General features: G+C 42.9%; 1 protein-coding gene across 14 annotated transcripts in view; it reads left to right on the top strand.

The window, feature by feature from the left end:
- STS (steroid sulfatase) overlaps positions 1-15,355 on the top strand; it is a 175,039-nt gene that overhangs the window by 156,828 nt on the left and 2,856 nt on the right. The window contains exons 11-12 of one of the 14 annotated variants that reach the window (XM_084844251.1): positions 4,851-4,928; positions 5,603-5,791. The exons of 11 other annotated variants lie outside the window; for them this stretch is intronic. In XM_084844251.1, coding sequence (XP_084700377.1) covers positions 4,851-4,928; positions 5,603-5,748 — 224 coding nt within the window. In that variant the 3' untranslated portion in view covers positions 5,749-5,791. Of the gene's footprint in view, positions 1-4,319; positions 5,792-15,355 lie in introns of those variants that run through there. 2 more of the 14 variants (XM_084844256.1, XM_084844255.1) reach the window with 2 other exon arrangements.

Genomic DNA, 15,355 nt, shown 5'->3' with positions numbered 1-15,355 from the left:
TGACAAAGAAAAGGCAGAAGGGTTCAATTGCTACTTTGGCTCAGTCTTCTCCCAAAAGAGGGTCTATGACTCCCCGGCAAAGGCGAAGTACAGGCTGATGGAGCAGGACTGCAGCTTGAGATCGACAGGCATATGGTCAAGGAACACCTCATTACTTTGAATGAGTTCAAAATCTCCAGGGCCAGATGAACTGCGCCTTAGAGTAATAAAGGAACTGGCAGAAGAACTCTCAGAACCACTGTCTATTCTCTTTGAGAAATCATGGAGGACGGGTGAAGTGCCCGATGACTGGAGGAGGGCTAATGGTGTCCCTATCTGCAAAAAGGGTGAAAAGGAGTAACTTGGGAACTACTGACCAGTCAGTCGGACATCAGTCTCTGGGAAAATTCTGGAGCAGATTATAAAGCAATCCATCTGTAAGCACCTTGAAAACAATGCAGTGATTACTCAAAGCCAACATGGATTTGTCAAGAACAAATCCTGCCAGACGAATCTGATCTCATTTTTTGATCAAGTCACCTCCCTTGTGGACTGTGGGAATGCTGTAGACATACTATAACTCGACTTCAGCAAAGCTTTCGACAAAGTGCCCCATGATATCCTGATGAGAAAACTAGCTCAAAGTGGGCTAGATGAAACACTGACCCAGTGGATCCATAGTTGGCTACAGAATAGGACTCAAAGAGTGCTTATCAATGGGACCTTCTCAAACTGGGAAGAGATAACGAGTGGTGTACCGCAGGGCTCAGTGCTGGGCCCAGTGCTCTTCAACATTTTTATTAATGACTTGGAGGAGGAGATGCAGGGAATGCTGATTAAATTTGCAGATGACACAAAATTGGGTGGGATAGCTAATGCTTTGGAAGACAGAAACAAAATTCAAAGTGATCTTGACAGACTGGCGCTCTGGGCAGAAAATAACAGAATGACATTTAATAGGGATAAATGCCAAGTTCTGCACCTAGGAAAAAGAAAGCAAATGCACAGTTACAAGATGGGGGATATGTGGCTCTACAACACTACAAGTGAGAAGGATCTTGGAATTGTTGTAGATCACAAGTTGAATATGAGCCAACAATGAGATGTGGCTGCAAAAAAGGCAAATGCTCTTTTGGGCTGCATTAATAGAAGCATAGCTTCCAAATCCCGAGAAGTACTAGTTCCCCTCTACTCAGCACTGGTTAGGCCTCATCTGGAGTACTGTGTCCAGTTCTGGGCACTGCACTTTAAGAAGGATGCAGACAAGCTGGAGAGGGTTCAGAGGAGGGCAACAGGGATGATCGGGGGACTGGAAACAAAGGCCTGTGAAGAGGGACTGAAAGAACTGGACATGTTTAGACTTGAGAAGAGAAGACTGAGGGGAGATATGATAGTGCTCTTCAAGTTCTTGAAAGGTTGTCACAGAGAGGAAGGCCAGGATCTCTTCTCGATAATCCCAGAGTGCAGGACACGGAATCATGGGCTCAAGTTACAGGAAGGCAGATTCTGGCTGAACATCAGGAAAAACATCCTGACTGTTAGAGCAATACGACAATGGAACCAACTACCTAGGGAGATGGTGGGCTCTCCCACACTGGAGGCATTCAAGATGAGACTGGACAGCCACCTGTCGGGGATGCTGTGACTTGGATTCCTGCATTGAGCAGGGGGTTGGACTCGATGGTCCTGTAGTCCCCTTCCAACCCTACTATTCTATGATTCTATGATTCTATAACTTAGAGAGCCACTGCTAGTTAGAGAAGACAGTATTGGCCAGGAGTGGGGAACCTAAGACCTCCAGATGTTTTTGTTGTTGTTGATATTTCCATACCACTCCATAGCTGAAGCTGTCTGGGTGGTTTAAAAGTTTAAAAAATTAAAGATACAATATGCAGAATTTAAAATATAAAAACATACAACAGACAGTATACACAGAGACAACATATATTTAGAAACAACCTTGAGCAATTAGCCAAACCATGTTCTTGAGCGCCAGCTCCCATCACCCCAGCCAGCATGGCCAATCATCAGCAATGATGGAAGTTGCAGTTTAACAACTTCTGGAGGCCCACAGGTTCCCCCTCCCTGGGCTAGATGGACCAAGGATCTGACTCAGCACAGGCAGCTTCATAAATTCAAAAATCTTTATATTTTAGGGTTACTGGAAATAATATTGATATTCATTTAATAGAATTCTGGCATGAATTACAGATGTTCAGCTGGATAGACAGTTAGTGAACTAATCTTTCCTATGGAATGCAGTGAACTGGAGGACCACGTAATACCACTCCCCTGCCAAAGAAGTCAAAGGAGTGCATGTGTGTTTGCCTTTCACTTTAGCGTGCAGCTTGGCTCAGTTGCTTGAGTCACTAGGACCTAGTAACTCTGTGGTGGGCTGTGTCTCTGCTTCTGATACACCATGCTTTAGAATGCATTTGGAGATTTATGGGCTGGGAATCTGATGCTAGACTTGAATGCCCTCTGAGGCCCTTTCTGTTTGATAGTGTGCAGATCCATGCCAATGTAGCTTTTTGTTTTGTTTCTGAATTTCTGATTATCCCCTAGGCTGTTTTGAGAAAAATGAGTTCCACAGTATCATGTTCCACTCCCATGGACATATTTGTTCACTACTTCTTCTTAAAAACGTTTCCTACTTTTTAAAAGTATGTTACTTCACCCCATATGAGCTTGGTCTTATTTACTCTCTAGCCTAAGAAAAAAGCAGCAGGCAGTGCACAAAAGCAACAGAAAGTCCTAGCTCAGTCCTCCTAGCATTCATTGTCACAACAGCTGGAAAAGGCAAAGCAGGCAGGAGTGCAGCTCAGCTCAGCTTCCTTATTATGTCTTTTAATTTGCTGCTTTAACGGCCATTTCAGAGCCACGGTGAAGGCATTTGTGTGATTCACTTTTGGAGTATTTCACTTGGTAAGTGTGAAATTACATAACTGTCAAAGGGGAGGAGAGCATTTCTAGTTTAAACAGATAGTGTCGAACTGTTGAGATCAAGTCAAAGAAAAATTTTCCCTAATCAACCGATCCACGCTTCTGCTCACGTTATTATTTGTGGAGATGTGCTTCTCTTGACAAGCATGAAAAATATGAGAGTTTATTGGCTCTGCTCTGTGTTTTCAGAGCACTGCAATTGTTGAGCCTTGAGCAAGAGTTATTTCTGTTTTGATGCATTCTGGCCTTATTTGACTGCTGGTCATCTTCCATCTATTCCAGGAATAGATGGAATAATTAAATTGTATTTTTAATTACGTGGATGCCAGTTACATTAAAAATGATATCCATGCAGCAGGCCTTAAATAAGTGTATTTTTCTCCAACTTAAGGCTGTTGCCAGCCTCAAGTAGCAAGCAAGTTGCAAATGATCAGACACCCATCGGTGCTGATACTCTCTGTGATAACTTCTTTGAGGCACCAGTAGGACTGGCTGGCCTTATATGTCTGTTTCTTTGGGCTTAATCTGAGCAACTCATTGCTGGGGTAGCCATACAAATTCCTGTCCCTTGCTGTACCTAGGAATCTGTGAGAAATTTGTTTCAATTCGTTTATGACCAGAATTTACCCTGTAAATTTATCCTGTTCACACCTCCTGATGCTAGTGCAATCTGTGGTCAAAGTTCATACATTCCCGAACTTGTCATGCTGTGCAAGAGGGGGAAAAACGTGTTTGAAAAATGCATACATTAGAAAAAGACACATGAAAAAAATGTGTACTCCTTAAAAAGTGTGCACAAACATGCTTTAATAAATGGGAGAATATTACATACTTCTGAATATACACCCAAGTACATATCAAAATACCCATTGAAATACACACCCAAGTACTTCACGATTTTCACATGAAAAGAAGGGGGGAAAGCTTGTAATCCGATATGGACACAAACTAGACTGAGCTTCGAGGTAGAACTCGGAGAACCTTGCTGAGCTCAAATTTTGCTGATTTCCACATCCTTAGCCCTGTCTGTGAGACTGCTCCCTTTTGGAACCTGACCATCTCCCTGAGTTTGACTACAAATCTACCTCTGAGCCTTTTGATTTGTTTGATGCTTTGCCATGTTTTATAGCAGGACCTTAACTCTCTTTCCCTCCTGCAATTTGGTATTGACTAAAGGCTTACACTGCTTTAAGACACTTATGGAACAGCCCCTGAAACACCTAGTAGAATTAGTGCATCCTGTGCCTTTTTCAAAAGAGAGTCCTGTTTTTGTAGTCTGCAAGAGCTCACTGTGAAGGAGAGTGTTAAAATCATCTTATTCTTCCTTTATGGCTGCAGATTTCATTAAAGAATGGCATTTAGCAATTCCAGTATCTAATGAAGCTTCACTCTTACAGGACTTTACCAGAACAAAGGGATTATTAATTGCTGGAAGATTAATTCAATCCTTGCAGTGATCTTCTGACACAATGAGATTATATACCAGCTGGGAGAGGTACAGAGAACAGTTTCCTTTTAATGACCAGCCTTAGAACAGTTCATCAAATTTACAGATTACAACTCTGACAGCTCTTTGTGTCTTGACAGTGTTTTATGTCAGTCATTCCACTAATGCAGCATCTAACTAATGCATTTTACTTTTCTATAATTATTAGAAAGGCCGCTATTAATGCTCCATTGCTGTTGTCAAGCATCACAGCAGTGTCCCACAATCACACAATGTAGTGAAGCATTATGACATCGCTAAGAAATGGAGGCTTATTTTTCTCTGAACTCAGTGTCTGAGTCCCATGTTATTTTGCTTGACACTAGCCTCAGCAACTTTCCAAACCAGTTTCTCTGGATCTTTATCATGCTTCCTGCCTTCCCTCTTGACTCCCTTATGAAGCTTGATTGATTCTCTGCTGTTTTCTTTGACTTCACTTAAGGGCATGCTCATTCTGCTTCACCAGACTGTCTAGATTTTGAAACTGCAAATCAAGAGCAGGGAAAGCTCAGAATTTCAGGCAAGTGGTGTTCATTTGCATTGGTATATCTCCATTATTAGCCATCTTTATAACCCCTATAACAGTTTTAGAAAAGACTGTACCAAGTGACAGATTAAGAAGTAGCATAAGTTGTTAATGTGATGAAAGACTCTCTAGCACCACCCAACGCATGCCTTTGTAGCTGAGGTAATGGGGTAACACTGATGTCACTTGTGGAAGATAAGGCTATCAATGGCTACTGTTCATGATGGCTATATGCTACCTTCAGCATCAGAGGCAATATGCCTCTGTATGGCACTTACTGGGGAACATGAGCAGAAGGGTGCCATTGCATTCATGTCTTTTTTTTGGGGGGGGGGGTTCCACAGGCAGCTGGTTAGCTACTGTGTGAACAGAATGCTGGACTAGATAGACCCTTGGTCTGATCCAGCATGCCTCTTCATATGTTCTTATATCATATGCCTCTCTAACTGAAACCTTGAATCCTTGAAAAGGAGCAGACTGAGTCAGGATGGGAAGGGGAAAAAACTAGAAAATGGGGTTGTAAGGGAGATTTGAACAACCCAGTAGACAGAGAAGCATAACAGTTGGGACCTCCCACCTGCTTTTTTTAGGGCCTCCCAGTAAACATAAACTGTGAAAGCATTCCAGTATATTTTATTTATGTATTTATATATGTCCTTTCCAGGCAGAAAGCCCCATCAAAGTGGTTCATAAAATGAAAAACATACACAATTATAAAAGGCCAGCACTACAAAAACAACAACAACAACCCCAAAACATTCTAAGACCTGTTCCCACACGCATATCCCCAACTTACCTGCCAGCTGACTTTTGAGCTTCTTCTACTGTAATGTCTGACAGATAATTTACATGACAAGGTATGTAAGCTTGATAAATTAAATTTGATAGGATTTAAACCTGCATTATGTCCCGTGCAAGTTCTTCTTTGGCCACAAAAAACAAAAGCATGAGGCACTCCCATGGGAGTCTTTCTAAGCCCTCCCAGGACCTTTTGCATGCAATGCATAGGTTCTTCCACCGAGCTACAGCCCTTCCCAAATGATGGAGGGTGGGTTAAAAATTTTTTTAAAAGCTCACATCCAACACATGTCTGAATGCACTATGGTCTTGCTGGTTTCAGTCTGCATGTGCATCCTCTAAGAAATTTGGATATTAGAGAAAAATATGGACTTATTTTCACTTTTTAAAAAAACTCTTACTAGATTCATTCTTATCCCACAGGCATTTGCACCCTTAACCCAGCAAAACTTTGATTTTATATCCTTGCTTCCCTTCCTGAATTTTGTAAGAGCAACCTGCTATCTTAGCAATCTTTATCTTGTGACCTTAGGATTTCTCATTTACCTATCTTTCCACCTATAGTATGTTGTTTATTCGGTTAGTCGCTTCTGACTCTTCGTGACTTCATGGACCAGTCCACGCCAGAGCTTCCTCTCAGCCATCACCACCCCCAGCTCCCCCAAGGTTGAGCCTGTCACCTCCAGAATATCATCCATCCATCTTGCCCTTGGTCGGCCCCGCTTCCTTTTGCCTTCTACTTTCCCTAGCATCAGCATCTTCTTCAGGGTATCCTGTCTTTTCATTATGTGGCCAAAGTACTTCAGTTTTGCCTTTAATATCATTTCCTCAAGTGAGCAGTCTGGCTTTATTTCCTGAAGTATGGACTGGTTTGATCTTATTGCAGTCCAAGGCACTCTCAGAATTTTCCTCCAGCACCACAGTTCAAAAGCATCTATCTTCCTTCGCTCAGCCTTCCTTATGGTCCAGCTCTCACAGCCATAGGTTACTACATACCATTGCTTTAACTATGCAGACCTTTGTTGTCAGTGTGATGTCTCTGCTCTTAACTATTTTATCAAGATTTGTCATTGCTTTCCTCCCAAGAAGTAAACATCTTCTGATTTCCTGGCTGCAGTCAGCGTCTGCAGTCATCTTTGTGCCTAGAAAGACAAAAGTCTGTCACTGCCTCCACGTTTTCTCCCTCTATTTGCCAGTTATCAATCAAGCTGGTTGCCATCATCTTGGTTTTTTTGAGGTTTAACTGCAACCCAGCTTTTGCACTTTCTTCTTTCACCTTCGTCATGAGGTTCCTCAGCTCCTCCTCACTTTCAGCCATCAAAGTGGTATCATCTGCATATCGGAGTTTGTTAATGTTTCTTCCAGCGATTTTAACTCCAACCTTGGCTTCATCAAGCCCAGCACGTCGCGTGATGTGTTCTGCATACACGTTGAATAGGTAGGGTGAGAGTATACAACCCTGCCGTACTCCTTTCCCAATCTTAAACCAGTCCATTGTTCCGTGGTCTGTTCTTACCATTGCTACTTGGTCGTTATACAGATTCCTCAGGAGGCAGACAAGATGACTTGGTATCCCCATACCACCAAGAACTTGCCACAATTTGTGATGATCCACACAGTCAAAAGCTTTAGAATAGTCAATAAAACAGAAATAGATGTTTTTCTGAAACTCCCTGGCTTTCTCCATTATCTAGCGGATATTGGCAATTTGGTCTCTAGTTCCTCTGCCTTTTCTAAACCCAGCTTGTCCATCTGGCAATTCTTGTTCCATGAATTGCTGGAGTCTACCTTGCAAGATCTTGAGCATTACCTTACTTGCATGTGAAATAAGTGCCACTGTTCAATAGTTTGAACATTCTTTAGTGTTTCCCTTTTTTGGTATGGGGATATAAGTTGATTTTTTCCAATCTGTTGGCCATTCTTGTGTTTTCCATATTTCCTGACATATGGCATGCATCACCTTGACAGCATCATCTTGCAAGATTTTAAGCAGTTCAGCTGGGATACCGTCGTCTCCTGCTGCCTTGTTATTAGCAATGCTTCTTAAGACTCATTCAACCTCACTCTTCAGGATGTCTTGCTCTAGCTCACTGACCACACCATCAAATCTATCTCCGATATTATTATCCTTCCTATACAGATCTGCCGTATATTCTTGCCACCTTTTCTTTATCTCTTCTGCTTCTGTCAGGTCCTTCCCATCTTTGTTTTTGATCATACCCATTTTTGCCCGGAATTTACCTCCGATGTTCCTAATTTTCTGGAAGAGGTCTCTTGTCCTTCCTATTCTGTTATCTTCTTCCGCTTCCACGCACTGCTTATTTAAAAATAATTCCTTATCTCTTCTGGCTAACCTCTGGAATTTTGCATTTAATTGGGCATATATCCCCCTATCACTGTTGCCTTTTGCTTTCCTTCTTTCTTGGGCTGCTTCCAGTGTCTCAGCAGACAGCCATCTTGCCTTCTTGGTTTTCTTTGGGACGTTTTTTGTTGCCGCCTCCTGAACAATGTTGTGAACTTCTGTCCATAGTTCTTCTGGGACCCTATCTACTAAATCTAGTCCCTTAAATCTATTCTTCACCTCCACTGCATATTCATGAGGAATATTAGTGAGCTCATATCTAACTGTGGGTCTTCCCTATTCTCTTTTGTCTGATTCTAAATTGTGCAATAAGAAGTTCGTGATCTGAACTACAATCAGCTCCAGGTCTTGTTTTTACCAACTGCATAGATGTCTGCCACCTTTGGCTACAAAGGATGTAGTCAATCTGATTTCGGTGTCGACCGTCTGGTGAAGTCCATGTATAAAGTAATCTCTTAGGTTGTTGGAAGAGAGTGTTCGTTATGCACAGTGAGTTGTCTTGGCAAAATTCTATCAGCCTATGTCCTGCTTCATTTTGTTCTCCCAGACCATGCTTGCCTGTAATTCCAGGTGTCGTTTGACTACCCACCTTAGCATTCCAGTCTCCTGTAATGAAAATAACATCTATTTTTGGCGTACTACCCAGTAGGTGCTGCAGATCCTCATAGAACTGATCTACTTCTGCTTCTTCAGCATCTGTGGTTGGGGCGTATATTTGGATCACTGTGATGTTAAATGGCTTACCCTGAATTCGAATTGAGATCATTCTGTCATTTTTTGGATTGTATCCAAGCACTGCTTTAGCCACTTGATTATTAATTATGAAGGCTACTCCATTTCTTCTGTGGTCCTCTTGTCCACAGTAGTAGTTCTGGTGGTCATCTGATGTGAAGTGGCCCATTCCAGTCCATTTCAGTTCACTGACACCCAAAATATCTATATTTAATCTTGACATCTCCCCAATAACCACATCCAATTTGCCCTGGCTCATAGATCTTACATTCCAGGTCCCTATGGCGTGTTGATCTTTAGAACATCGGATTCGTCGTTCACCACCAGCACCATCGGCTGCTAGCTGTCCTTTCGGCTTTGAGCTAGCTGCGTCATCACATCTGGGGCTAGTTGAACTTATCCTCTGTTCCTCCCCAGTAGCATTTTGACCATCTTCCAACCTGGGAGTCCCATCTTCCGACGGTATACTGACATATCTCTGGTTGTACTGAACCATTTAGTTTTCATGGCAAGAATACTGGGGTGGGTTGCCGTTTCCTTCCCCAGGGATCATATTTAGTCTGACGTCTGTGCCATGACCTTCCCGTCTTGGGTGTCCCTTCACGGTTTAGCTCATGATGTCATTGAGGTGCTCAAGCTCCAGCACCATGACAAGGTAATGATCTCCTTTGCTGAAGACCTATAGTATATCTATAGTATATTTAGCCCAAAGACACTGGAGATCAAAAGAAGGAAACTTAAATATGATGTAATGTCAAGAAACTTGGTTTGGAACTACAATGATTTAGAAATGCTAAAAAAGAGAAAGAAAAGAGGAAGTAAACATTATAAACTGTAACTCAAATGATCCACTTTTAAAAACTGAAGACTTTTTTCAAGTTCATGAGAATTAGTGTATAAATATAAAGGTCAGTACCCAAATATTTTAGGAAGCTTAAGATCTGCTCCTCATTTTGACTTCACACAACCATAAAGGCTGTCTTCATGAGAGATTTTCCATTACCCAGCCGGTTGAGCAGTTTGGTGAGGGTCTAAATACCAGGGCTGTGAAAACTTCTCTATAAGATGCAATCCATGACACATTGATATTGTAAAAGCTCACCACCATACTGGCAATAGGGATTTTGGAGAAATCTGCAATGGAACAATATGAGTTCAGATATTCATGGATCTGAACCATGGATTCTGCAGTGGACTGGCTTTTCCCCTGTCCGGCAGATTCCACAAATTTGTGGACTGGTTTTCTAACTTCCTGAATTTTACACAAATGTAATCATAGAAAAATACGCATTTTTAAAAAACACACTGCAAAAATGCACATTTCCCCCATAGGCTAAAGTGTGAAAATATGCATTTTGGGGGAAATTGAGCATTTTTGCTTGTGCGAATTTATACAAATGCAAATTTTCACAAATTCAGAATAAAAAATCCAATTCCATTGATGGGCGGACGACAGAATGAAAGGCACCTGACAATCCATGGAACACTGACAGAACAGATTTTATACAATCTGTACTACCATAACAGGCACTTAGGAATGTCAGAGAAATCCTGAATGAGTTCGGATTTTTATGAATCTGACCTACAGATTTGGCAGTGGACCAGCTTTTTCCAACTTGGGCAGACTTGTGGACAAGTTTTTAACTTTGGGGTGGATTTGCGCAAGTGGACACTTGTGCTAATGTGCATTAGCACACATGTGCATCAGTGCAAATGTGAATTAGCACAAATGCACATTTGCAAACAGGACAAAATTCTCATACTTCCCTAAAAAAAATTCTGATTCCATCAATGAATGGAAACCATCTGACAATCTGTGAAACGCAGAGGAACAGATTTAACAAATCTGTACATCCCTACAGACAATTCTGCTGTCAAAAGGCTGCATTTATGCTCCAGCTAACACATTCAATAGTCAGGGGTGGGCAATCTGAGACCCTAGGGCCACATGCAGCCCTCAGCCTATTTCCAGAAGCCCTCTGCATGTGACCAGTTCAGTCCTCTGGCAAGTGTGATCTGTCCCTTCCCTGGCAGGCTGCTGGGTGGGAAGGAAGAAGGAGAGAAAGAAAAGGGGGCAGAGACAGAAAGAGATAGAAAAGAGAGTGGCAGAAAGAGAAAAAGAGTGATGCACCCATTTTTGTTCTGGCTTTGTTCTGGCTCTGTTTACCACTGGCCTCACCCCCACCCACAGCTGACATGTGTTCCCCAACAGAAAAAAAAATTGCCCACCACTGCAATAAATGATCAATACTTTCAAAGCTTACAGTTCCAATCAGCTATCTCACATGTGCATGCACATGATGCAGTGCTGCACATGAGTTTCTGGGTATCTGGACCATGGTCTATTTGATCTTCATACCAAATTTGTTATGACTGCATGGGCAGTATTGCAAACAATAAATCCTCCTGCCTTCATTTTTACATAGTTTCAGAGGCCTAAAGCAACACTGAAAACACAATTTTCCCATATATCTTTCTTTCCCGTTCCTGCTACATTTCTAGCAATCCCTTTAATAAATCAAGCACTTAACTTTATAAGTGGCCAATGGTCTTTCCAGATGGCCTGATATGCTCTTTCAGAACAGTAGGATAGAAGAGAATCCTAGTTGTTTTTGTTCCAGTAAGGCAACACATGCAACCTGTAAATATGTCGATGTCTGTGGTTAAAGATAGTTGCCCCTGAGGACTTTGAAGGTGTGATTTATTGTCTGTCCAGGCAATTCAGTCTCAGTGTTCCTCTGCATTTTCAGAGACCTAAGCAACATCAAAAGGGCTTTGTTCCCCCATCTCCTGTCGTATATTCACCCACAGGACCTTGATTATTGAGTGTCAGTGCAGTGTAAGTCAACTAGAAATTTTCAAGCTCTGTCATTTGTCACTGAATAACTTTCCCAACTCTGATATTGTGAGCAATGATGTATGAAAGAAAGTCCCTTATAGAATTAACTCTTTAAATATATTCACTGAGAGTATTTTTATCTCACTCTTTTCATTAAAGCCAGCCAGTTTGAAAATCTAATATTAAGACCAGCTCCTACTTAATATATTATTTTATTTGTTTATTACAATTATTTATATCCCACCTCTCAGGATACAAATCCTTCCAAGACAGTCTACAAGTTACATCAATATTCATTAATAAAATCAAAATACAAATATTAAAAACGAAAGGAGTAATCAGAATGCTTAGTAAAAGGGGAAGCTACCTTATATCAAGTCAGACCGTGATCCACCCATTTCAGTGTTCTCTACTCTGACTTACAGCTAAGGATGGACAGATTTTGTTAAATCTATTCTGCCTGTGTTTTGTGGATTGATGGAAGAGGATTTTTTTGACAAATATGTGAGGATTTTGTTCCACTTGTGCAAGTGCACATTAGCACTAATGTACACTTGCGTTAATGCGCATTATCGCTAATGCACTAATACACATTAGCACAAATGCAAACACACACACACACATATCTTCACCTGGCACCAAAAGGATAGTAATTTGCGGGATAGAATCCCATAAATGAAATGCCACAACCAAGAATCTGGTCACCTTTCCTAAGATGGTGCAGGCACCTAGAAGAGAGCTTCCAAAGATGACTCCAATACATGGACAGGTTAATATGAAAACCCCTGAATGCTCAATTTACTTTCCTCCTTTTTTTCAGTTCTCTCTCTCTCTCTCTCTCTGTGTCTATCTCTCTCTGTCTGTTCTGTTATTTAGTAGAATGCAAAATTTTGGAAGGGCCATGGTTTTTTTATATGTCCTTAAAAGATAATAAATCATGTGTGTGTGTGTGTAGAGAGAGAGAGAGAGAGAGGGATTAGTACAAGTAGTATATTCTAATGCATGGTTCCTAGATATATAGTTTCCATAAGTAACCCTTGTCCTGTGAGATCTTAAAAGACAGAAATTGTGCTTTGGGAGACTGGGGTGACTGTGCTTTTAATTTAAAATGGGTTATTTCAAGGTGCAGGTGATAGGCACGTTAATCTCACAGATAGGATTAAGGGTGATGAGGTTTCATAGTACAAGCAAGCAAAAGAACTCTCTTGTGCTAGAGCTGAGCAAAACATTCTTTGGAAAATCACATTTCAGCTTGAATTGGGGTGGGTGGGGGTGGGTTGTCCACAAACCAAGTTTTCATGAAGCTGTACCCCCACTCGCCTTCTTCAATACAGCTGCCTCCCTGCCAGCAAACTACATTTTACAGGGATCCTTGCAGTTGCCATGTATCCCCCTCCTGAGTACTGCCACTTATTGCTACTGTCAAGACACCAGCCCAGCAGCAGCAGCAGCAGCTGCCAGGTAAGTAGGGTGGGAACTGGGAACAAAGGGAGAATTACTTTGGCAGACTGCTCAGTGGTTGAAAGGAGGTTAAGTGCTTGAGCAGGAGAAGGTTTGGGTATTGGCTGTGCTCAGATTAATTCTTCACTGGCTCAGATTAAAATCGGAGGCATAGGAAAATCCAGAGGTTGCAATGCCTGCCTTGTATTTAAGCTGAGCATTAGGAGAACCAGCAACATCATGAGAAGGGCGTTCACTTGTTATGCCTCCACATGTGGGGAGCAGGGACAAGCATGACCACACCTGCTTACGCAAGCCCCAATGTTCGAGCTCTATTCCGCCCCCAGAGTCTGTGTGTTCAGTGGAAAGGAGATTCTCTCCATGTCCATGGTGTAAGCATGGGGGCGTAATGAGGAAACAAACCTGAGGAGAGACCTTCCCACGGAGAGGCTTTTACTCCTTCTGAGTAGTGCTGTGTGGGAACAGATGTGCAAAAAGGTTGAAGCAGCTGGATGGGCAGCCTGCATGGCTAGCGTAGCATCAGGAATCTGCTGAACAGCCAAATCCTTGGAGTCTTTTCAAGAACAAGTGACAACCAAATCCTCAAGTTTCACACTGAGAATTACTGGTTGTTTGCTGGAATAACATATTGATGATTCTTTCTTACGGTTGCTGTGCTGTACATACCTCAGAATTATTATTTTTTAATTATTAAATTTATTAATCGCCCATCTGCCTGGTCACCCAGCCACTCTGGGCGATGTACAACATACAATAAAACAGTTTAAAACAATAAAATTCTACAATAAAAACGTTTTCTAAAATACCCTAACCCACCCCAAATGCCTTGCCTGAACAACCACGTTTTTAATGCATGACAGAAGCTCATTAAAGAGGGGGCATGACGGAGTTCCCTAGGGAGGGAGTTCCACAGAGTGGGGGCCACCACAGAAAAGGCCCTCTCCCTCATCCCCACCAGTCTAGCTGTCCTGGCTGATGGGACAGAGAGAAGGCCATCTGAGGCTGATCTTGTTAAGCGGCCTGTCTGGTGCTGCTGGAGGCACTCCTTAAGATAGGCTGGGCCGGAACCATATAGGGTTTTAAAGGTCAAAACCAACACCTTGAATTTTGCCCGGAAAACAACTGGTAACCAGTGCAACTCCTTCAGCACTGGAGTGATGTGATCTCGCTGGCAGCTGCCTTTAATCAGGCGAGCTGCCGCGTTCTGTACCAGCTGCAGCTTCCGAACCATCTTCAAGGGTAACCCCATGTAGAGCGCATTACAGTAGTCTAAACGAGAGGAGACCAGGGCATGTACTACCGATGGGAGCAGATGGTCGGGAAGGAAGGGGCACAGCCGCCGTATCAGATGGAGGTGATACAGCGCTGTCCGGCTCACAGCTGACACCTGAGTCTCCATGGACAGCTGGGAGTCCAAAATGACCCCCAGGCTGTGGACCTGGTCTTTCAAGGGTAGCCGTACCCCATTCAGCACCAGGTCAACAACCCCCAGCCTCCTCTTGTCTCCCACCAAAAGTACCTCAGTCTTGTCAGGGTTCAGCTTCAGCTTATTCCTCCCCATCCAGCCACTCACCGTCTCCAGACATTTGGACAGGGATTCTACGGCCAACCTTGGTGAAGATTTGAATGAGAGGTAGAGCTGCGTGTCATCCGCATATTGATGACACTGCACCCCAAACCTCCTGATGATAGCCCCCAGTGGCTTCACATAGATGTTAAATAGCATCGGGGAGAGGATGGAACCCTGTGGCACCCCACAAGTGAGTGGCCACAGGTCCGAAACCTCTTCTCCCAGTGCTACCCTCTGGTACCTGCCGGAGAGGAAGGACTGGAGCCACCGCAATATGGTGTCTCCAATACCCAACCCCTCCAGGCGGTCCAGGAGGATACTGTGGTCAACGGTATCAAAAGCCACTGAGAGGTTGAGGAGAACAAGGAAGGAGCATTCACCCCTATCCAGAGCCCTCCTCATATCATCTACCAAGGCGACCAAGGCCGTTTCTGTCCCATGCCCAAGCCTGAAGCCCGACTGAAATGGGTCTAGATAATCAGTTTCTTCCAAGTGTGCCTTCAACTGCATCGCCACCACCCGCTCAATCACCTTGCCCAAAAATGGCAGATTTGAGACTGGGCGAAAGTTGTTTAGAACTTGAGGATCCAAGGAGGACTTCTTTAAGAGCAGTCTTATCACTCCCTCCTCAAGGGAGGCGTTCACCATCGCCCTGATCC

The sequence above is a fragment of the Heloderma suspectum genome, chromosome 3 (assembly GCF_057233095.1).
Source record: "Heloderma suspectum isolate Gila_16-S chromosome 3, 16-S_ref, whole genome shotgun sequence".
NCBI classification, from domain to species: Eukaryota; Metazoa; Chordata; class Lepidosauria; order Squamata; family Helodermatidae; genus Heloderma; species Heloderma suspectum.
Note: the sequence above shows the minus strand (reverse complement) of the source record. Positions and strands in the feature narration are given on the sequence as shown.